The sequence below is a fragment of the Vanessa atalanta genome, chromosome 22, assembly GCF_905147765.1.
Source record: "Vanessa atalanta chromosome 22, ilVanAtal1.2, whole genome shotgun sequence".
Taxonomy (NCBI): domain Eukaryota; kingdom Metazoa; phylum Arthropoda; class Insecta; order Lepidoptera; family Nymphalidae; genus Vanessa; species Vanessa atalanta.
Genome location: NC_061892.1, coordinates 7,537,548 through 7,562,325, shown reverse-complemented (window position 1 = coordinate 7,562,325; position 24,778 = coordinate 7,537,548). Strand labels below are relative to the sequence as shown.

General features: G+C 32.5%; 1 protein-coding gene across 1 annotated transcript in view; it reads right to left on the bottom strand.

Annotated features, from left to right (window-relative positions):
- The window catches only part of LOC125072835 (pikachurin-like), a 194,201-nt gene that overhangs the window by 26,819 nt on the left and 142,604 nt on the right, over positions 1 to 24,778 (bottom strand). Inside the window, exons 6-8 of the mRNA XM_047683552.1 lie at positions 11,334 to 11,535; positions 8,131 to 8,275; positions 507 to 684 (exon numbers count right to left, since the gene is read on the bottom strand). Coding sequence (XP_047539508.1) covers positions 507 to 684; positions 8,131 to 8,275; positions 11,334 to 11,535 — 525 coding nt within the window. The remainder of the gene's footprint in view (positions 1 to 506; positions 685 to 8,130; positions 8,276 to 11,333; positions 11,536 to 24,778) is intronic.

The following is a 24,778-nucleotide window of genomic DNA, read 5'->3' as shown; positions in this document are numbered from 1 at the left end:
CTTATTCTGAAAAAAAAGGAAAAAGATTTGAAATCAAAGTCAAAGAAACTTCTTTTAGACGGAGATTAATACTTTTTAGAGACTTTCTAGGAAAAGATTCTGTAAGGGCAGATTTCTGTAAGGGACCGAAGGGTTTAATAGAATCAAAGGAAAACCTCCCATGAGTATCCAAGGACGAACAAAAAGAATTTACATTTCAAGACGTTTTAAATATTTTCTTCGTACGTAAGATCAATCAAGTAAGTTAAAAGATCAAACATTTGTTTAAATTATTCATATTGAAGTTAAGATTACAAAAAAAGTGCATTTTCTGATATCGACTAGATATCCCAAAGAGGAAATCAATTTTGTTTATAGATCAATAGTTTAATCAATGAAGATATTTCATGATTCCGCTAAACAACAATATTTAATCGATTAATTTATCAATAAAAGTAATCATTAATTACCACCTAGAAAACAAAAAAGTATAACTTAACAAATGCGTTATAAAATAAACTACTTACAAACATCTAATGTAGAAACAGCATCTTTAACGAGATGGTACGTGTCACCATTAATGCGTAGGAAGTCCACACATCCAAGTAATCCTTCGGACAGACCGAGCTTGCTTTGGAGACCAGTTGTGTTCCCAGCTCCACCAACCCAGACCGGTTCACGGAAGGTCATACGAGAGAAGAGACCCTGGAACAAAAATTAAATTACAGGCTTACTGTTGTTTTAATGCTATTATATTGACTACGAAATGTTGAGCATTATTCTGCAACAATAGGGCGCACCTTGACATCCATATGATATTAGGACTTTGATATATAATTAAAAAAAAAAAACGAATTTATTAATTTATTGTTGCAAAGAGCTATTACCGCAGTCGATTCATGTAAACATTTAAAATACATTTTACAACAATATTATTTAAAATTGGAATGTCAAGTACATAATGATGTAATAATTCAAAATTTTAAATATAAGAAATATTATAAAACCTTATTATTAGTTAGGAAAACAAAAAAAAAAGACAGTATATACTTTTTGAATCGCTGATCAATGTCAGATTTATTAATCTGATTAAATACTGAACGCTTATTGGTTGCATATTGCGTCATGGAGTGTGATCGAACAATGACCATTCAAATTAAAGCCAATTTAGTTAATCTGACCCTGTTTCGCGTTTTAGAAACTGATGTCATTCGTGTAATATTTGACATTATGATGATATATATGATATAATATCCATACAATTGTGTCAAATACGTATGCATTAAGTATAATTTATACTAATATCATATGTATAATGGGGAAATAAGTTTGTCTGTCTGTTACGCTTTCACGGCTAAACCGCTAAGACGAATTTGATGAAATTGGGTATGAGGCAAGATTGAACTTTAAGTAAAGTATAATTGATACCACTCTTTACACGTGGGGAAAACAAGTTTTAAATGTTATTGAAAACAAAATGTTATCATACATTTTTACTAATAAACACGTAAATATAGTACCAATAACCGTTAACAAATTTCAGGTTGAAAACCCTATCTTCTTATCTTATTTCATCATGGCGCAATGCACTTTAGATATGCAACAATATTTACATGTAGGTAACATGTAAATATCCTTTCATTACTGGCAAACAGATCTGCAGAAAACAAGTAAGGTACAATTTCTTATTGTTTAATGTAATTTGTAGGCGGACGACAAAGCTTCCATCTGAGATTGGTCATCACGGGTGGTGTTGTTCTAATAGACATATATGCCGTAAGAAATATTAACAATTTCCCACATCAACAATGCACCACTAACTTTAGGAACTAAGATATGTCTCGTGTGATTGTATTTACACTGGCTAAATCATCATTCAGAACGAAACATAACAATTCTAAGTATTGCTCTTTGGCGGTGCAATATTTGATGGGTGTGTGGTACCTTTCAGTACAGTTGCAAATATAAGAAATTTGAATATAGACTACATTCTAATCCTTTATATGTACATATTGATTTGATTGAAAGGGTTACATATTATTATTATATTTAACGTTCACTACTAAGTTTAATTAGTAATATTTGTTTGTGACGAGATGCTAGTTTATTTTATGTATGTTTTTTTTTTTTTTAAGATAAGTTTATGTTCAATAGTGAAAGGTTAATGAACGTGTAGGTAAAAAATTGTGGTAGATATGTCGTCTGCAAGTTTTTAATATTACAGTACGGCCTAATAAAGCGTTTTAAACGTTTTTTTTTTCATAATCACTGATTACTAATCTGATGAATTTTCGAATATAACTTACTGTTCGTCATTTGAACGTAATTTTATATTATTTTTCAGAATATAGTATAATTTTCAGAAAAGTATTTCGTTCTGTGTTGTAGCGAAATAGTTTTGAAAGGCTGATTTCGTTTACTCATTCATTCCTCTGTTTTTCAATTTTATCGTTGAACGAATAGAACGTGTAACTTCTACTTTAACCGCGATCGATGGCAGTCGCTTGCGTGTACTTCGTAATTTAAGTAACAATTACATTTGCGAATGACGCATTAATGGTGAAGCTCTTTGTAAATACAGAAATGTATGTTATACACAATTTTTTAAATCATTTTTGTATATCAAACAGTAGTAGTCAGTATCAGCCTGTAAATGTCCCACTAGTGGGGTATAGCCTCCTCTCCCTTTTTGTGGAGAAGATTTGGAGCTTTTTCCACCAAGCTGGTCTAATGCGAGTTGGTGGCAGAATTTCATTGAAATCACCGCTAAGCACGAGATGAATTTTAAACACAATTTAAGCACATTAAAAAGGTTCTAAAAGTGGTGCTGAAATCAGTGGTACTTACTTGGATTTGAACCTGAAATCATCGGTTAAGATGCATGCGTTCTAACCATAATCACAAATTTTTATTTGTAAGACTTCATACGAATAAACAATGCTTTAAAGTACAAAGATCTTGACAGAACTTCGTGCAGACCACTTCCACATATCATTTACGCAACCCACAAATATCAATGTTCTGTGTTCTTGTGTTTGGTGAAGGAATGTGAATTACTGACAAAATTGATTTGAAAGCTTACATTTCAAGGTTGGCAGCGTTAAAATTACGACTTATAAGGATTATTATATTAAAGACTATTAATAAAGTAATTCAAATAAATAACATAAATAAATAACCTAATATAAATACATTTATGACTATATAAGAGACCAATGAAAATTTTTAATACTATGTAAAGTATTTTTCGAGATGGTATATTTTTTTCAATTATAATGACACTTAACAGGAGGACCTCAAACAACAAAAAACAATCCAATTCGATTCATAAATGACGGAGTTCTGAGTACATAAAAAAAAACAACCAAAGTGATAACCTCCTTATAAGAATAACCAAGTAATTATTTATATCAAGATTCTATCTAATTTGTTTATATTTTATTATTTTCTTTCAGAACTTTTAGTACATACCTATTTTAAATGTTACTTTTTGTTATTCGTTTCTTTATGCGAACTCGATAATGCAAAAATTGTTACTTATAACATTGGTTTTAGTTAATATGTCACAAAGTCAAGTAACCTTTATAATGAAGTATTTTTGAATCGTCAATAGTTCAACTCTGCCATCGTTACGGAGAGCAGTCGAGAAGAAATAGCAAGTACAATAAAAATCTTTAACGATTCTTCTTCTTTGAAGTCAGTTAAAATAAACTAACAGGAATAAACTCAATCTGTAATACTATGAGTTACCGTCGGTCATCATACTATCATAAGTACAGTATATTCTAGAATATTCCTCCATTCAGCGGACCATAATTACAATCTTGTGAGCCATTACCGGGGGATGATAGCGGGAATTCCGTCAATTATTATACAACATTAACTTGGTGTCGCGACCATTACGGGCCGCTGTCTGGATCTCTCGTTTAAGTCACAAACTTGTAGCGGTTTCATATTTTTGACAATATTTCGAAAGCTTCTTTTAACGTCGACTGATTTTTATGTTTTTCATTTTGTGAGAGATATGCATGTATACAAAAATAATAATAATTGCCATATATAAAAATGTAAACAATATCTAGTGATTAAAAAAAAAACATATTCTTAATTACATCCACTTATTGCCTGTGGTGGGAATGGAGACGATACAAAATCAAGGGGATCAAAATTTCATTATTTACATCGCTACGCGGTCCGTAAATCATTGCACTAACTGTATGTCCGATTGATGTTGGCAAGAAAGTTGGCAGATATGTTAAGCCTTATATTAAATAAGCCTATATTTTTGAGTTTTTATCTATTTAACTATCTTAGCGTAACGGTAGACAAGCCGAGCGTTGAGAAAGCCGCAAGTTAAATCTGATTCATTAGTACAAGCTTTCAGTAAATATAGTGAAAAAATCACAGAAAATTCTGTATTATATGTTTTTTTATATATATATATACATAAAGGTAAGCAACTGGCAAATGGATCACCTGGTGGTTAGTTATCACCACTGCTCATAGACATAAGAAATATTATCCATTTATTACAATGCCAATGCGCCAGCAACATCGGGATTTATGATGTTATGTTTTGCCACTGCTCACTCAACCTACAATAATAACTAACAACAATACTAAGTATTGGTGGTGTTATCTGATGAGTGCCTTACCGCCAAATTATATACAATAAAGTAATAAATTATATTAAACCAAATCTCGCTACAGCTTGCATATTAATACACGCCTGGGGCAGCCAGCGACAAAGTCCTTTTGTGTCATAGCCATACTTTAGACACGAATATTTTTAATGAGTGATGCCTACCCCACTTTGTTTAAAAAAAAAATGAAATGTTGTTTATTGTTGAATCATACATTTTTGTGAAGAAAGAAAAGTGGTTACTGAAATGGAATTTCACTAATTGTTATGGAGAAACATCTGTTTGGTTGATTTTAAAAGGGTTTTAGAATATCGTTTGCGAGAAAATTTTCGAGGGTTGAATTTAAAATGTTTTTTTTTTGTAAGAAGAACTTATTTACCGACGGTTTTTTTTTTTTTTGCTAAAGATGTTGTCGGTCATAAAAATATGTAACGGTGATCCTTACAGTTTAGTGGTATGTATTCCACAGTAATAAGTATTTTACCTAATGAGTTACATATATGTTTAATAGAACATAACCAGCCAAATACATTAATTAATTTCATTATAATTATTAAATTTTCATTATAATTTACTAGTGTGCGTGTACTTGGCCATAATATTTATTTGAAGCTTTGAGGGTGCCCAGACATATAGAAAGATTACTTGATTTTTTAAAAAAAGTTTTCATACAAAATACAGTTAAAAAGGTCACTTTTAAAATAAGAACAGATTTTTTCACTTTTTATTTAGAATAAATACTTTAAACCAAGTATTACCACAGTCGAAAAAATATCTTAATTCGTACAAAAAATTTAAACCTGGATATACTTTTAAAGCGTCGAGTAAAACCAAGGTAAGACTAATGAAAGAGGTTTTACTCGGTACGTTTTATTTTTAACTCATCGAAAAATAGAGGTAAATTGTTGAGAAGATAATATTAGAAAAACAAAACATTTTTTATCGTGAAAAAAATTAAATGAAAACAGAATTTAATTTAAAAAAAAAATCCTTTAATATTATAAATGCCAAAGTTGATGAAGATGTTTGTTTGTCCTTCTATCGTGAAACAATAGACAGACGATTGGACGTATTTTTTGCAAGGAGGTTTTACTTCTTAAATAATAAAATCTCCACGGACCTAAGCCATTCGTGTTCTTTTCTATATTTAAAATTTGCGTTTATTTGATTTTATTTCCGAGCAGTATTACAATGTCTGATTGCTTATAAATATTTTGTGGGGTAAATATGTCGAATCACGGTTCCACGTCGAAATGGCTGCAATTTCATTGTTATCATTCACCTCCAATAAAAATAATAACCGATGCAATATTATAGAACTCTAAGCAAAAGGAAAGGTCACTAACCTAATATATATATGTATATATGTACATAAACATAATGAATAGATTATTCAATGAAACAAATAATAATGTAGGCATTATTAATAATAATTAATAAATAACATCTGTTTTAATATTATAAATGCGAATGTATCTCTGTCTGTCTGTTACGGCTAAACTGCTGAATCATTTTTTTATCCTTTAAGTGCGTTATGTTATATAGTGTGGTATACAAGTTCTTGAAACATTAACACCACAAACTGAATTCCAAACGGGCTCTGCTATTATTCAATATATAAGAATATAAAATAATACTGTTGTTACAAATGTAACAACTGCATTTTATCATGCTGGAACATTGAGGTCTCTCTGTCTTATCGTTTAATAATAATTTATTCTATATTCGAGATGGCCCAGTGGTTAGAACGCGTGCATCTTAACCGATGATTTCGGGTTCAAGCCCAGGCAGGCATCACTGAATATTCATGTGCTTATTTTTAGCATTAGCAGCCCGTAAATGTCCCACTGCTGGGATAAAGGCCTCCTCTCCCTTTGAGGAGAAGGTTTGGAGCATATTCCACCACGCTGCTCCAATGCGGGTTGGCGGAATACACATGTGGCAGAATTTCGTTGAAATTAGACACATGCAGGTTTCCTCACGATGTTTTCCTTCACCGCCGAGCACGAGATGAATTATAAATACAAATTAAGCACATGAAATTTCAGTGGTGCCTGCCTGGGCTTGAACCCGAAATCATCGGTTAAGATGCACGCGTTCTAGCCACTGGGCCATCTCGGCTCACTGGGCCATCTCGGCTCATGTGCTTAATTAGTTTATAATCCATCTCGTTTTCGGCGGTGAAGGAAAACATCGTGAGGAAACCTGCATGTGTCTAATTTCAAAGAAAATCTGCCACATGTGTATTCCGCCAACCCGCATTGGAGCAGCGTGGTGGAATATGCTCCAAAACCTTCTCCTCAAAGGGAGAGGAGGCCTTTAGCCCAGCAGTGGGAAAACTTACAGGCTGCTAATGCTAAAAAAAATGCTAATATTTCCTTGAATAAATTTCGTTAAACAATCGTACAATGTAAACAGCGTCTGTAGGTGCACTTAAAAATACTTTTACAGAACACACTGGGTACGGATCTTGTATTATTTTTGTATTCTAATCTGTGGAAATATTTTCAATGAAATTTCTCACCATAGAGAACTTTAAGAATTACTTTTTAAAATAGCTTATAAATTAGACTTTTTTCTCGTTTTAGAAATTATAAGGCACGAATTTTAACAAAAATAAAACTGTAATTTTATCTGACACTAATGATTTCCAAGTACTTTTACTTGTGCCAACTAACTGGAGTAAGTTGGTTTAGTTTGGTGAAAATAAATTGAGAAAAACTCGATAAATTTACTATTAACTCGATTGTAAATAAAATAAAAATGTGTTTCTTCTGATAACGTAGGCTGGCGCTTACTTGGCTTAAAGACAGCCGATTCAGAGATGCAATATTGCCAGCGTCCTGGGTACTATGCTACAGGACAATCTTTTCGATGGTGTTTTTTTGTGTAATGATATTACATATGTCTACAGTTTTATTGAATATACTTTAGTTTTTCTTTTCAATTATTTGTCTTTAGGTATAATTAAACCATAGAAGTATTTAATTCGTACACTAAATGCTATATCAAAATTAAATTTAATGTCAAGTAATATCAATGATATATTATAGAAATATATAGTATACGTGTCCCATGTGAATTGACATGATGTCAAGTGGAAAAACATATATATTATATATATATATTTATTATTTATTTTATATTTAAATATTTTGATATAATAAGACTATTACGTGTATTGGAATTTTCTAAGATTACTGGTTTTGCCTCAATAAGGGGTGTGTGGCATAGGAAAACAATCGGGCCCCCAACCCATCTTTAACATATATTGCCCTAGAAAATTATAAACAGGAAAAAACTTTTGAGAAGGTCGAGGTTGTCTAGCTTTAGTAGCTCGCGGGTTGGCTGACTCGTTCTTTTCATTGCTTAGGTTAGAGGGCCCCCTGAGCTCCGGGGCCCTGGTGCACTACACCACCTGGCCCTACGAAAGCTACGCCACTGCTTACCAATGCTAACTTTTTTTATTTCTAGTTTTAAATGAAGGCATGTCATTTTAGTGTCTTACCTTAGATCTGCCTCGAACCCGTTTCCCATTATTTAGCTTCAGCCACGCGTCCCATCGGTGTCGGTACACCGATATAGTGTTCCATCTACCGAGATGTACAGGCTCCGGAGATCTTAGTACTCCGGCACCGCTGCCGCAATCAAACCTGATAACAAACAAAGGAATCACTTTCCAATTGACATAAAGATAATAGCTATGTAGCGTAAATATATTAACATAAAATATAAAAATTGTAAAAATATATACCATTAAACTTATACGTAAGGCGGACACGCAACATCAATTGTTAGTAGTGAATTGATAGATCAGTCGCAGCCCGTTCCCATTGTTATATCGTAACTACGTCACCGAGGGGCAGCGCTTGCGCCGATGCACCGACCGATCGGCAGCTCTACGCTTACAAGCTATCAACTCAATTCATATCCTCACAAATTGTATCCGTCGTGTCCTATTTAATTAGTTCATAAAAATTTAAATATCACAGATATATTGAGTCGGGTTTGGCCAGTGGTTGAAATGTTGAAGAGAGTTCCGAGAAAGAGAATATCGACACGATCCCTCATTTTTTCCGATCCATGACAAAGACGACCATTGTGGTTTTAGTGTATATTGTAAGTTTATCAGTTATTATAATACCGCTTACAGAATACATTATACATAAATAGATACTTAAAATATAGTCGTAGCGACCACATAAGACCCTTTTTTTGTATATTTAACAAATATTGTATGATTTTTTTTATACTAGATGGATCTTTGATACAATAGGGAACAATGTTTACAACAAACATTCTGCTTTTGTTTATAGTTTTAAGAGACTCATTACATAGATTGGCATTCATTTCACACTGAAGACATAGAGTGACGTTTAAAAAAAGCAATATGTAATTACTTTTATAGCTAAGACGATATTGAAGGTTATGCGTGCAACGATTTCAAGCAATTGGAGTATATGTTAGAATAAATGTACATTTTAATATAATAAATAAATTTGTAATTTTCATTTGACGACCTCCGTGGTCGAGTACCTAGTGTGTACACCGGTTTTCATGGGTACGCCACTCTGAGAACCCGGGTTTGATTTCCGGCCGAGTCGTTGTAGAAAAAGTTCATTAGTGTTCTATGTTGTCTTGGGTCTGGGTGTTTGTGGTACCGTCGTTACTTCTGATTTTCCATGACACATGTGATTTAGCTACTTACATTGGGATCAGAGTAATTTATGTGATGTTGTCCAATATTTATTTATTTATTTCAGATTTAAAAAAAAAAATTAAATTTAAATAATCCGCATACATACAAATATGAAATGAAATCAAAATTACAAATCAGCGTTACATTTAATGTATCTTAATAAATGACGATTTAGGATTGCTTAATAAAACCTTACATGAATAAAGTATTTTAACAAAATATACATAAAAAGGCGTTTTAATAAATGAACCGACGCGAAATTATCCGATGAAAGGGCGGTGATGGTTTCAATATTAAATTTTCCAGCGAAATATTGTACGTATTGTAAGCTAGTACTCACAATGAGTATAAATGCGGACTGAGGCTCGGGAATTAATTAACCCTATGTAACCAGAATAACAAGTCTGATACGCTTCTATTGAAATATATTTATTTTCATACGTTCTCTTTGGGTCAAAATCAAAATCATTCTCTATTCAAATCTAGACGCGCGGTCGCGTTTCAAGCCAAGTTCAAGTACGTTCCTACAAACAGCTTTGAGTTATAATATTTTATGCCTTGTAAAAAAATATTTACAAATTGTGTACGATCGGCTGCTGTTGTCCAATAACGATTAGTCAAATATAGGAAATAGTTATTAGAAGATCTTTAAGATAAATTAAATTTAAATCGACCAAGGTCGTACATTAAATCGAGAAATATCAGTAAGCATTTAATTACCTACTGTTTTTCTGAAATGAAAAAGTCCCAGTGAGTCAATATATCAAAAGTTAATATGTAAATCATTGTCAGTTTATTTGCCATACAATTCTCAGTAGCAGCAAAGGGTTTAGGAAGTAGATACTTCTGTGCATCGGCAAGCGCGTAAAGACGTGGGTTCTGCACTTGTCTGTACGCAAGTGTCAGATTACCGCCCCATAAGAGTAAGAAAAAATTAAATACGATCGCTTCTTTTATAGAATAGGTAGGCGGATGGGCAATTGGTTAGAACACGTCGTGCATCTTAACCGTTGATTGCGGGTTCCAACCCAGGCAAGCACCACTGAATCTTCATGTGCTTAATATCTATTGCTCAGCAGTGAAAGAAGAAAATATCGTGAGGAAACCTGCATGTTCCTGCACATACAATTTCACCGAAATTCTGCCACATGTATGTCCACCAACCCGCAGCGTGGAGCGTTGGAACAGCGTGGTGGAATATGCTCCAAACCTTTCCCTCAAAAGGAGAGCAGGCATTAGCCCAGTAGTGGGAAATTTACACGCTGTCAATGTTGGGTGGGATCTACCCAGTCTGGCTTGCACACAACCACGATCAGTTTAGTAACCACCAAGTAAAAAGTATGTATATTATTTAAATTATAAATAAAAAAGAGGAAATATAGAGAACGCATCTGTACACAATACACACGTACTTACGTATGTACGTAAATACACACACATACTTGTGCTCTATAATATACCTGCGCAGTTGACCGCCGTTCCCGTAATTTGGTCAGGAGGGACTTCAAGTAATATTGTTACACAGTTGAATCTGTTTTCACATAATAACATTTGTTCTACGGTTGGTACGTCGTAATTTGAAATGAAATGACCATTGCTTTTCACAATGCTAATGTGTTTGAAATCTCACGATGAAGTCTCATACGATACTATTTTAAAGTAATAATTTACTAGAAGTCAATGGGGAAAATATTATATTTATGGCTTGTTTAGTTAGTACTTTAGTAGTATATATAGTTATAATATATGCAGCATAAGTTAGGGGTAGATATGATAATTTCCTTAGGCGGATACATATAAAAGATCAAGGCAAGGTCTCTGGGTAGGTATCACATACTCATTACCTATCCTTATCGTCAAACCGCAGTATTTATTGTTATGCTCTAGTTTCAGGTTTAGTTCAATCTTCCAAAGTTGGCGGCGCATGGGTGTTTAATTTATAATCACTGGGTGATATCTACTCAGACGGGAGTGCTTATTTATTTAAATAGAAATAAACATGATTATCATACCTTAATTCCACATGACCATTCCTTAATATAAGTGCGAGGTAATCTCCAGATAGATCGTCATGTTCGCCTGTTAGAAGAAGTACGCCACGCGTTCTCTCCGGTCGTACTCGCAGTCGTAAGCGTACTCGCTTGTACGCTCCGCGCAATGCGCGTAATGCTAGCCAGGATGTTCCAGAGAAACGAGGTGTCGTTACTTTTGTGTCTGTAGACAAAATACATTAAGTCACTAATTATAATTAAACCAATTGTACAAAAACATAAATGTCTACACAGCTTCTTGAAGTTGTAACATTTTATTAACACATGAGACATTTTAATAAAAATTAGTCAGAAGTACTTTTTGCGGTAATGAGCTCAACTACAGTTTGTGAAAGTACAGGAAATAACATGAAATTCCGAATGCGCAGGGCAGGAAATATACATAATAATATATACATAATATAAGTACTTTTAATTAATTTTAGTTGAATGGTTTTTTTCATATATCATGTGTTGGCAGACGACTAAAGAAACGATGGATGGATTGTGTGAAAGACGATATGGTTAGAAAAAATGTTACTTCTAAGATGACGTCCGACAGAGAAGTATGGAAGAAGAAGATTTGCTGGGCCGACCCCAAGTAAAATTGGGATAAGGGCAGGAGTATGATGGGTTGGCGGACGATAAATTACTTCCATTCCTTACATCTTAAATGCGCCACTGACTTCGGAAACTAAGATGTTATGTCCATTGTGTCTGAAGCTCATTCACCCTACTCACTTGAGTACAACATAATTTAGAATTTCTACTGGGTGGTAGAATATATATAGAGTGGAGTGTTAGATATCCAGACAGGTTGCACAAAGTTCTACAACCAAGTAATGTGTAGCTTGTGGTGAGATTTATTTCGAGTTCCCCAAGAGTCAGAAATATAACTTCAAATGACATTAATGGTATTCGAGTTCATGCACTGTTTTTTAAAGGTATAATTACCTATAGCATATGAAAAAGACGCCTTAATAAAGCAAAAATAGTTTTCGATATAACATTAATGCAAATATCAAATTTCAGAGAGGAGGTGCAAAAAATAAGTGGAACTTTAATAAAGGATGAATTTTCACGTGTGAATCGCGGTCAAATCGAAAACTAAAAAAATATAAACAATTATTTTTACTTCATATTCGTGGTTAAAAACATAATTGTTAAATTAATAAAAACAATCGTACAATGTTTTCATTGTTAAACACAGTTGTAAAGCATAATAAAATTATACAATATTTTGTGAAACGTTTGTTTAAAGCCAACATAAATTACACAGATGATTAAACACGAAAACTTTACACCACATTTGAGAATACTTCGACAAAAAGTAGTAATATAAATTTAAAAACGATTTTTAAGCTTTATTCGACTAAAGCTGTCGAATGAAGCTTAAAATTCATTTTAACGTTACGTTAAGAAAAGCGTGATTTACGAAAGCGTACATTGATGATAATTATGATACGTATTTTTTCAAGAGTAATGTAATGATGTTGTCTTAGATTTTCGCGATTATTACACATTGAAATAAAACTAGTTTTTAACGGATTTAATCGCGTATATTAATTATTTTAACATCCCGACGTTTCGAGCACTTTGCAGTGTTCGTGGTCTGCCCGTGACCACTACTTTAAGTACATTACTTTGAAATAAAACTAGTTTTATTTCAAAGTAATGTAATGATTTATATATTTAGTTTGTGTATTGGGATATATATATAGGTATATATAATGTTTTTCGTAATATGTGACTAAATTGTGAAAAGTGATAGTAATCTTTTACTCGATGGTATGTCTTTGTGCAAGCTCGCACGGGTAGGTATCACTCATCAGATATCCTACGGTCAAACAGTATTGTTGTGTTTTACCAGATAATGCACAATTTTACATACATTTTGGTATTTTTTTCTGTACAAGATGACATACCGTTTAACACAGAACTCATTATTTAATTATATTTATAGAAATGGAAAATAAAACATTAATTTGATTTCAGTTTATTTGTGACACATTATTTATTTATTTTTTAAATGCAAAAAAGAGTGTGTTTTGATCAGTCATCACGCAAATGAATATATTTTAAAGTTGTCAAGTAGCTGGAGTATATTATTATATTTATATACCAAATATATTTAAAATAACATACGACACTAAATATTATAATATTTACTAGCTACTAGAAAATGACACCTTTAAACTCGTTTAACATACATATAATACTGAAGAAACATTCTTAAGAGCTGATAAAAACAAATTGCCCCGACCGCTTTAACGAAAGTCATTCATTTGTTTCGTTGACGCCTTAGAATGAGAGTTTCGTGGAAGTGACACTTGCAAGTCATGTCGTCCACAGATAACAAATAATGCGTACATTTCACGTGACATTACATTCATGTGAGACTTTAGTTTCTTTTAAAAGGATTTAGTTTAATTATTAAGAATAACATTTTGTTAACATGTGAAATTGAAGGTGGTATGATACAAGATATCTTTGAGGTTTCAAATTAGAAATGAGGTTGTCTGGATAACATAACTTGCATAATTATTTGACTGAGATGGCAATGGGGCTAGTCGTGTATGTCGAAGGACCGATAGCTGTTAGAGGCATGTTGAGTTTAGAACGCAGAAACGCCAACCGCAGCGTAGGGTGTCCTTCAGAAGGTAGAACCCGACTGGGTGATGACATTTTGACCATGTCAATATAATTGTAAATCATAATTGTTTTTATTATACGGTTATATTTAAGATAATTTGAATTAAGAATCGTCATAGATTACGAGCAAAGCATATATTTGTGACGCCATTTTTATTTGTGTTTCTGTTCTTTCCGAATATTCTCAACGAAATTTTAACTTCGAACAAGGCTCGAAACTTGCTGATAAGGGCTCATGTGGAATAGGAGACCAAATATTCGCGAAGAAAAGTGAAATTTTGCATAGGAATGAAAGCTTAAACGTCTCTTTGTATTATAATAAGGGGTGTCTTCTGTTATGTATTTACATACACTATTTTAAAAAATCTCCAAAATATTTTATGCAAAACTATACGAAAGAATATACAAAGAAATTTTTGTTTTTACAACCGTACTAAGGATTATTCAATTTTATTTTTATATAAACGAAACAAAATAATTCAATAAATTTAGATAATAAATCAATTTACAGAAATAAACAGATACACTCTTATCAATGATATAATTATTAGTTCTATATTATGAACGATCAAGGGAGTTTAGTATATCTATACTTATGTTATAAATGAAAGTAACTCTGTCTGTCTGTTACGCCCCGACCAAACCACAAAACCGAATGTGATGAAATTTAGTATTCCTATTAATCTTTGACGAGAACTAGTTTCAGATAAATATTCAAGAATAATTTTTAAAGCATATATATAGAATAACATCCCATTACTAGTGTGGGTTTATATTTCCAAACTACACATGAGGATACCTACAGATAGCTTTAACAGAACTGACATAATAGAGCAAAACTGTAATTGAAAATGACTCGTGAAAAAATAATAATCTCAGGCTGCAATTTGGTCTGTACTGTCAAATTTTAAACGATAGTCAAGTTAACTAGATATTAATCAACGTTACGGGGACTACTTGCAAATTACTTGCTAAAGTTTGTACTACCTACTCTTATATACTATCGCGAAATAGCAATATGTATTGTTGTGTTCCGGTTTGAAGTGATTGAGTGTAACTACATGCACAAGAGACATAACTTCTTAGTGCCTAAGGTTGGTTGCGTATTGACGTTGTAAGGCATGGTTAATAATTCTTTTATATAAAAAATATGCTACGTTTCGTTGAAGGAGAGAGGAGGTCAATGCATATATGTAGGTCAATACATATAAACTGTAAATTTACTTTTTAATTTAATTTAAATCTCACAACAATTAAGTTTATGACATCGTTTAATATTTCTCTATAATCTGTACTGTTATTAACCTCTAAAAAGTTTTTACTACGTACATTTTTGATATCAAAAGCGAAGTTGGCTAACTAGTGATTATTTTAAGTAACTGGCGCTGTGCCCGCAAATACTAGGATAGTAGACAGGTCTAAGAGATTATGGTTGTGAAGGACTCCTTGCCTGTAATGAGGTAACCTCGTTGTAATTTTAAATTAAGCTTGTAGCTTTACGTAAGTGCGGTTTCGAACAGGGTATTTGTATATAACATATGTATAAGTATGTATATATTTTTTTGTGTTCAGTATGTTATTTATGTGAAAAAAATAGAATTTAATGTTTAAAAACATTTAAAAATAAGGGGAAAAAAAAATGTTTTGGAAATACTGTAATAAGAACGCAATTATATGTTTTTTAGAAAAGGATCATTTTCACTGTAACATATTGGAAAATCATCGGATTATTATTATTATTATTATTATTGCACACAAACACAATAAAAATACATAGCGATATATAGCGATCTCTTTCTTGCAACATTTGTAACAAAAAAATATCAATGCAATTAAAGAAATAGTAAATTAATCGTAGCAGATTAAGAACCAAAATTAAAAAAATAAGTAATAACATTAACATATTCTTTGAGCTTTAATTATTCAATTAATTAACAAAACTATATTTTTAAACTAAAAGTATAGTAAATTTAAAAGGTGTGGAAAGTACGCAAGTCGATATATCTGAGTGGATAGAATATATGGATCTAAGCCAAATATTACAATTTTAATTCGGGAAAATAATATTGAGTTTTCAAGCAAAACCAAAGTATAAAGTATCAGTCCCTTTATAGGACAAGGGATTTCCAGACTATTAAGAAACATTAGAGATTATTCCACCACGTAGTTTTACTACCGGTGAGATATACATGTAAAGTAACGTTTAATTAAAAGGTCTTTGTTATTTCTCGATTAGGTATACCTCCCGCCGCTTTGCTGTCTCTATTAAACATAAAATATGCCGGCATTAACTCTGGTTCGAAATTGCGATATTATATAGTAAAATTAGCTGCTCATCGCTTTCGTACCGGTAAAATTCATACGAAGTTGCAGTTTTTAAATTGCCAAAAATAAAGAAAAAAATATCAAAGATGAAATGATCTTTAGGGTTAGCAGGTATTAAGTGGTTAGATATAAGGCCGCATATCCTTAGGTTCTAGGTTCAAAGCCGAGCCGATAAAACGTTATTGGGTTTTCAGTAACATCCCGAAATCAAAAAATCTAAATCAAAATATACTTTATGCAAGCACTTTTGAATCGTCATTTACCAAACTATATTAAGTTAAGCTACCACCGGTTCGGAAGGTAGATTCTACCGAGAAGAACCGGCAAGTAAACTCAGTAGTTACTCTTTTTAAGCATTTAAAAATACAGTCATGTTAGTTAAATACAATTATACCTATATGTGTGTAATATATATGGCCTGGAAGTCAACAAGTATTAACTAACTGAAAGCACGCAATGCTATCCTGCTTCTGAACTGTTTCCGATCGTGTTGTACTTGCCGTCATATTGGATTATGAGAGTGAGGGAATAAAAGAGAGTGTGTATGTGTGAGTTAGCACACACACTTGTGCACTATGATATATCCTGCGTAGTTGGCTGGTCTCCCTTGACATTGACAGCTGAGGCTAAAAGGTCGCTCAGGACGACATTATCATCACTTTGTGGGCTCTTTCTGGGTACTATTGAGTTGTTCTTGCTAAGCGTTGATTCAGGATAAAAGATTATATAAATAAAGATGTATAGAATTATAATTTATATGATTTATATCCGAGGTTAGTAAAAAAGTCCCGAATATCATTATAAAGCGTCCCGTGTAATAAGGCGACCAGATTACAATTTTAAATTGAACTGTTACTTTATGGTAATAAAGATGATTACCGGTTGTCACGAAGATTAAATTTTGTAATGTAAATTTTTTTGTTACATGAGTTTTATTAAGTAATTTCGTTTTTAATTTTCAGGGATAATGGATATACTTTTATGAATTAGGTGAGGAGCTTTCAAATAGGATGTCTTATTTCAAGTGGTCATTACCGCCTATATATACTGTTGCGAAAATCCCTTAGATCACCAATACATAACCAAATTTGGTAACGAAGATGTTATATCCCGAGTGCCTGTAGTTACACTAGGTCATTCACCTTTCAAACTGAAACAACAATACTATGTACAACTCTTTGGTGGTAGAATAAACTATATACAGACAGATGATCTTTCGAATGTTTAACTTTATATATATAATAAATATATACACGTTAATTCTTCATATGTACATAGTATCTTAATTTACATATAAATTCCCTATTTGCATATTAAGGCGGGCGATAATTTATGTTAAATACCTATAGATATAACTATTCGCTGTTAAAAACCTTTTATACCTTTTAAATTTGCTCTTTTTGCTTCTGTTTTCCTGGTCATAGAAATCCTTGTTACACAAATCGTTATATAAAAGGTACGAATTCCAAGTGCACGTGTACAATTTATATAATAAAGAAAATGGGAAGTGAGCTTAGCTTGAGGTATATATATTTTTTTTTGATGGCGTTGGTTGGCGGACGAGCATATGGGCCACCTGATGGTAAGTGGTCACCACCGCCCATAGAGAAAGGCACTGTAAGAAATATTAACCATTCCTTACATCACCTATGCGCCACCAACCTTGGGAACTAAGATGTTATGTCCCTTGTGCCTGTGATTACACTAGCTCGCTTACCCTTCTAACCGGAACACAACAATACAGTGTACTGTTATTTTGGGTGGTACCTACCCAGACGGACTTGCACAAAGCCCTACCACCAAGTCATATATTTATTTTATAAGGTTAATTTTTATTTATTATATTTACAGTTATCATTTTTTTTTTCGTTGCACATATTTTAGAAAGGGCCGGATTTACTAAAGTATTCGTTCGAATGTTATAAATAAAACCCAATGTTAATCTGTATTCAATGCCTAAAGTAATTTATATATTTATTTGAATTAGGAATAATAATGAATTTGTACTATAGTTTTGAAACAAATTTGTAATTGATAAAAAATGTAAAACATACGTAACACGTATGTTTACCATAGAAGGTAAAAACATGCTATCGCATTTTTCTGTCGACTGTTTTAAGAACTACAATCTCTCAGTACATTGTTTTGATGTATGTCTTAGTTTAAGAGTTAGCCATGTAAGCCTAAAAAAGTTTTTTTGACTAAACACCGTTGTAGTTCGGCCATTTTGTCCAAAATACTTACAAATGAAAACAAACCTTTTTTGTTTATCACTATTTATATTATTAAAACCGAATCAACATATGATAAGTGGTTTAGAAAAAGTTTTCGGAGATACAGATAAAAACAGGAAGCGAATTTATTTTATACTATATATTAAATATATAATAGTAAATGTAAAATGGTTGTTGGTTGGATGAAAGGTGAAATAGAGGAATGGTTTACGGCCCAGCGATGTAAAAAGTCGGTTCATTTATTGTCATCCCGAATCCCAGCACAAGGCTTAAGATTAATGGGAGGGGTGAATAGAAAATTCCTTAAAAAATAATCCGTTTACTAATATGTTTGATATTAATAGACTTTGACACTGTTAAATCGATTTAAATGAATATTTTAATACATAGTTGTATTTTGACGTGGAGGTACTTATTATAGTATCCACTGAGCTTTAACTGACCAGTAAGTTTTGGATGTGGATGGATATAGAGGTAGGGGACGACCAAAGACACGATGGATGGATTGTGTGAAAGACGATATGGCTAGAAAGAATGTTACTTGTGAGATGACGTCAGACAGAGGAGTATGGAAGAAGAAGACATGCTGCGCCGACCCTAAATAAAATTGGCATGATAGTTTATTATGTACCCAAAAATTGCAGATACAAAACTTCTGTCGTAAAAACATATACACATTGATAATAATTATACTATGGATAATTAATAATGAAGTATAGGGGATCGCTAGAATAGTTACTAAACAGAAGATAAATACGTTGAAGATATCATATTCATAGAATATAGAGCTTTAATTGAAGAGTACTGGATAACTATTTTATTGTTCGCATAGAATTTTTCATCGAGTTTTTAGAATAGCAAAGCCTCTACGCTCAGGGTTGTGTCAACAGCAGTTTTAATTAAATTCCAATTAGATTTTTTTTTTACATTTCATTATGTTTTCGTTTTAATTAGTTTTAAATTAGCAATTTGTTTTATCTCGTTTAGTGTAAATGTTGAAAATTATTCTTGGCTGATTTAAAAATTAAACCTTTTTCTATAACAAATTAGTTTATAAATTAAATATTTATATTGTACCTATGTTTTTATTTAACGTTAAAAAATACTTTAATTGAAATAATTAATTAATTAATAACAATTGTTATTTTATATTCAATTATGTATAACTAGTGAACCGTTCAGTTCATGGACCGGAAGACGCAGCGTGCATAGGCCTCCCACAAGGTGGTTCAACGAACTGGTTAAGGTCGCGGGAAGCCGCTGGTTGCGGGCTGGACAAGACCGGTCGTTGTGGCGATCTTTGAGGGAGGCCTATGTCCAGCAGTGGAGCTTCCTTCGGCTGAGAGAGAGAGATATATAACTAGTGAAAAGTTTAGTACGTAAATGCTCGTAAATTTTCCCTTGCAGTCAATGAACTCACGATTTTCTGCCAATCGTAATGTACGACTGTTCCATCTCGGCTTTTCTAAACATGTAATAATGTTGAAACCGGAAGAAACTAGTTTAAACTGGTTCGGGCAAAACACTATAATTACATGTATAAATACACTCGTAGGAAATTATTTCCTGTGGCGAAGCTGCGGGCAATGATCGGTGACGGTATTTTAAAGAAAATTATTGCACATGAAATACATTGCTGAATATTTTTCTGGATAAATTGTTTATAATATTTGAATCCACGCCTACGAAGGAAGACAAGACACGCTTTAAACAAAATATAAAAATCTAAATATATTTAATTTAGGTCGGTTTTAGTAAGCTAAATCTGTAATCACTGTAGTCATATGCTTGTCTTATAAAACCAATGACTCTTGATAAAGATTTAAGATTATAAACTTATAGCTTTTCAGAAGAAAATATTTCCCGAACCACCGTTACGGCGTTATTTCTAAAATGTAGTCATCTAAAACTGTTATTAGTGGAGGTAGACCGAGAAAGATGTCGGAGGATACGTGATACTTTATCGAATCGTCATGCAAAATAAATGTACAATTGTGATTTAAAAATATTTATTTATATTTGTAACTACAGGCACAAGGGACGAAACATCTTAGTTCCCAAGGTTGGTGGCGCATTGGTGATGTAAGGAATGGTTAATATTTCTTACAACGCCATTGTCTATGGGCGGTGGTGACTTACCATCAAGTGGCCCATTTGCTCGTCCACCTACCGATATAAATATATATATTTATCTATGTGAGTATAAGTAGTTGCAAAATGGATATTGGTATATCTGTTTGAGATATATAGACTTTAAGACTGTTGATCTATTAGGTACGTAGGTATAATTTATCACAGAGAAGTTATATATTTTCCTTTTCTGTAGCTCGATGATATTAACCTTTGCAGTAAAAGTCCATACATGACATAGATGTCACTGTAAATATTAAGCGATCGCCATGAATGCCTTATAGTATTATATCTTACGACATTTTGCTTTGGTGTAACGCTGCGGTTACTGAGACTGTTTTTATACTGCAAAAAGGTCTATTTATAAGCTTGGAGCTCGAGTCTCCCTTCGGTATATTTTTAATAGAGTGGGTACTTACAGTTGCTTCAAAATATATTCACAATAATATAGATCGTTTCGAAAGAAACGGTGGAGTAATTGTATAGATATGAGGAGGAAAGGTAAACTAATATCTACTAGTTTCCGACTTCACAAAGTTAATACATACTTCCTTGATCACTGTATTCGATTCTGTAATAAGATTCCACGGTTATTTTTAACTTGGCCCAAAAAAACTATGTCAAGCTAATGTCAAAAGAAAAAATACAAAAATAATGCATATTACTCAATACAATATTATATTCAAGATACAAAGCGCGGACTTAGTATTTGTGGATTTCTAGGCAGGATATATAAAAATCTAATTGTAATTAAAATTGTGGAAAAGAGAAAGTACTGAGTTTTTTTGCCGGTTTTTCTCGATGGAATCTATTTTCCGAACCAGTGTAATCTTTACGTTTAATGCAATATTGTAATATGACAATTCAAAAGTACTTCTATGACCCTACTTGAATCCAGAATGTTTTGATTTTGATATTGAATGTTAGTATATACACTGCTAACGATGCCTGCCAGATGATGCTAGTAGTATAAAAATGGGACGTCACATTAAAAGTTTTGTACGTGTTTGTGCCACCCCTGTTCAATAGCATAGATCACGACCCCTCGATATCACTTAATATAATTCAAGGACCCTGCATTCTTCAATACCGGGACGGTAATCGAAAATCCTCCCTCGGAACGTCCCCTCAGGGAGGGAAACTTTTATAGGAGATAATCCAGAGTCACGTCTAATAAGTCAGGTATGGACACTTTTTATGTAGTTCATTTGTATTGAATTTGTTAAAAAAAAAAAAACAATAACATGAGTTTAACAGCAAAAGACCGTATGAAAAAATTTTATATTAAAAACTAGATCATAAGAACTGATTATTAAGACTTATTTCCTTATTAACATTTTTCAGTTAACTATTTCCTTTGTAAATAATATAAATAACATATTATGTTGCCTGGATAATCAATATATTCAGAACTTATCAAACATTCATTATTTTGTTATAGTACAAAATTTTCCACTTATAATTTTATTTGAAACATATTTGTAACCACAAAACCCAACTGCTATTAAATTAAAATTAATTTAATAGTATAATAATTATTTCAGTATTCCAGACTATTCCGTGTACTCAAATACTTAGTATTTGAGTATATTTCAACATTACCAATAACAAACTATATGTTATATACATTTATATATGTATTCAGAGTATATATTTGTAGGTAATACATCACTTTCACTTACATTATGTAATAATCTATGAAATACCGGAAGACGTGCTATTAATAGTGCTTCCGCGGTTACTTCCGACGTACGACCGCAATGTTATGGATTATGGCGCGGGTATCAAAAGAGACCAGTTTGATTTGAAATGATATACATATTTTCATTGTAAGCTGTTTGTGGGGGACAAATTTGCATGACTGTCAAATGCTTATATAACAAAGCAGAAGTTGACTGCCTTTGGTCTAGTGACTAGATATAAGGCTGCATATCCTGAGGTCCTGGAGGAAATCTGGCCGATGAAAAGTTATCGGAGTTTTATATCAAATTTTCAGTATCAGCCTGGAGCTTGGAAGTTGCAAGTGTGTACACTCCCGTGCCTGGTAAATAGCGTTAAGCCGTTGGACCTGCGCCTGAACTCTTTCCGGTCGGATTTGCCGTCCCATCGGATTATGAGAGTGAGGAAACAGAGAGTGGATAATATGTTAAGAGGCTGCTCTCCTTTGATTTTGACCGGCGTGATCGAAATCGGGACATTATAAACAAAACATTCAACTCTTAATATATCTTAGTTATGTATTTATAATCCGGTTAAATTAGACCAGAAAATTAGAGTGAAGACACATAAACTTACAATAAGCTGATAATTGGAAAAAATGTTCAAAATATAATTATAAATAAAATGTTGAAGTTCCCCACCATTTCTGAGTATGGATTTTTTTTAAATATTTTTTTGGTAAACAAAACTTACTAGTATGAAAACTGACGACTGCGAAAAAAATCCAAATCGGTTATCAAGTTATTGAGACCAAAATCTATGAAAAGTAATGAATACATTTGTGGCAGTAACAAAAATTGCTTTCGTTGATTCCCCGTAAAACGGTATGTCAAAGAACATAATAATAACAATTTGGAACCACCTATTTACCTCAATAGAAAAAATAAATCATCTCAGGTAAAGTCTTATTCAGGTAGTCGATAGACGTACAAATATATATATATATATATATTTAAAAGTTTACATACTGTATTTATTATTGATAAGATTGTAATATGATTATGTAATATAAGAATTTATTATTTTTACTTTATTTGGTGGTAGAGCTTTGTGCAATACCGTCTGGGCAAGTACCCAGTGAGCCAGTGTAACTACAGGCACAGTTGATGTAAAATATAGTTCCTGGCCTAGTAGCGTATTGAAATAAAAGATGGTATCAATGATGTTATATTATTTACAGTAACAATATCAATGAGCAACTGTGACTACTTACAATCATGCTGCCCATTTCTCGGTTCGCCTACGGTTTTTCTTATGGCATTGGTTTTCGGACGATCATATGGGCCACCTGATGATAAGTGGTCACCACCGCCCATAGACATAGGCGCTGTAAGAAATATTAACCATTCCTAACATCACCTTTGCGCCACCAACCTTGGGAACTAAAATGTTATCTCTCTTGTGCCTGTGATTACACTGGCTCACTCACCCTTCTACCCGGAACACAACAATACAGAGTACTGTTATTTGGCGATAGAATATCTGATGGTGGGTGGTACCTACTCAGACGGCCTTGCACAAAGCCCTACCACCAAGTAGATTTATGATAGACCTATTTTTAAAAACATGATAAACTACGATGGCGATAAGTTAACATAAAAAAAATACGGTCTGAAAGATTACACTAATGCCTTCATTCAATACGAACGCTTCCCTTACTTGGACATTCAAATTTATTTCAAATATTCTGAATTAGTGATAGACATAACATTTTATGATAATTACTATAAGAGAAACTTTGATGTTTAAATAAGAGTGTTCGGAAACGTTGCGTTTACATGTGATTTATTACGAGGTATTTTTTATAGTGAAAAAAAAGGTTCTAAGTAACATCTTTGATATTATATATATTTTGTGATCATCTTTTTCTAGTATAATGGATAGTTAATAAAATAAAATCTCTTCAAACAATTACAGGTATATAGGCATACAAATTTTATTAAGAAGGACGAGAAGAAACTCTGTAGTTCCATCATCCCGATTACAAAAAATCATCTATAAAGCAAAAATAACAATTCTAGAAATGAAAACAATAATTAAAATTGAATCAATTCAAGTATAATATTTTATTCAAATGTGTTTTTCATTGGTGCTCTTAAATCATTACGTGAGCCACTGTATAAAATTATATTTTAAGGAATCGTAAATAAAGTTCTGCTTAGGCAAATATTGTGTAAGTTGATCAATATAATACTAGAAATAATAAAACCCACACAACGGGAAATTAACGGTATTGTTAACGAAATTAAATTATTGAGATAGTGTGTGCAATATTTGTATAGTTGTCAGCCCTTAATAGGATTTCAAACATTGGTAGCCAAGAGTTTGAAGGCGTCGTAAAATTCGATTAGCTTTCTTTGTGCCACA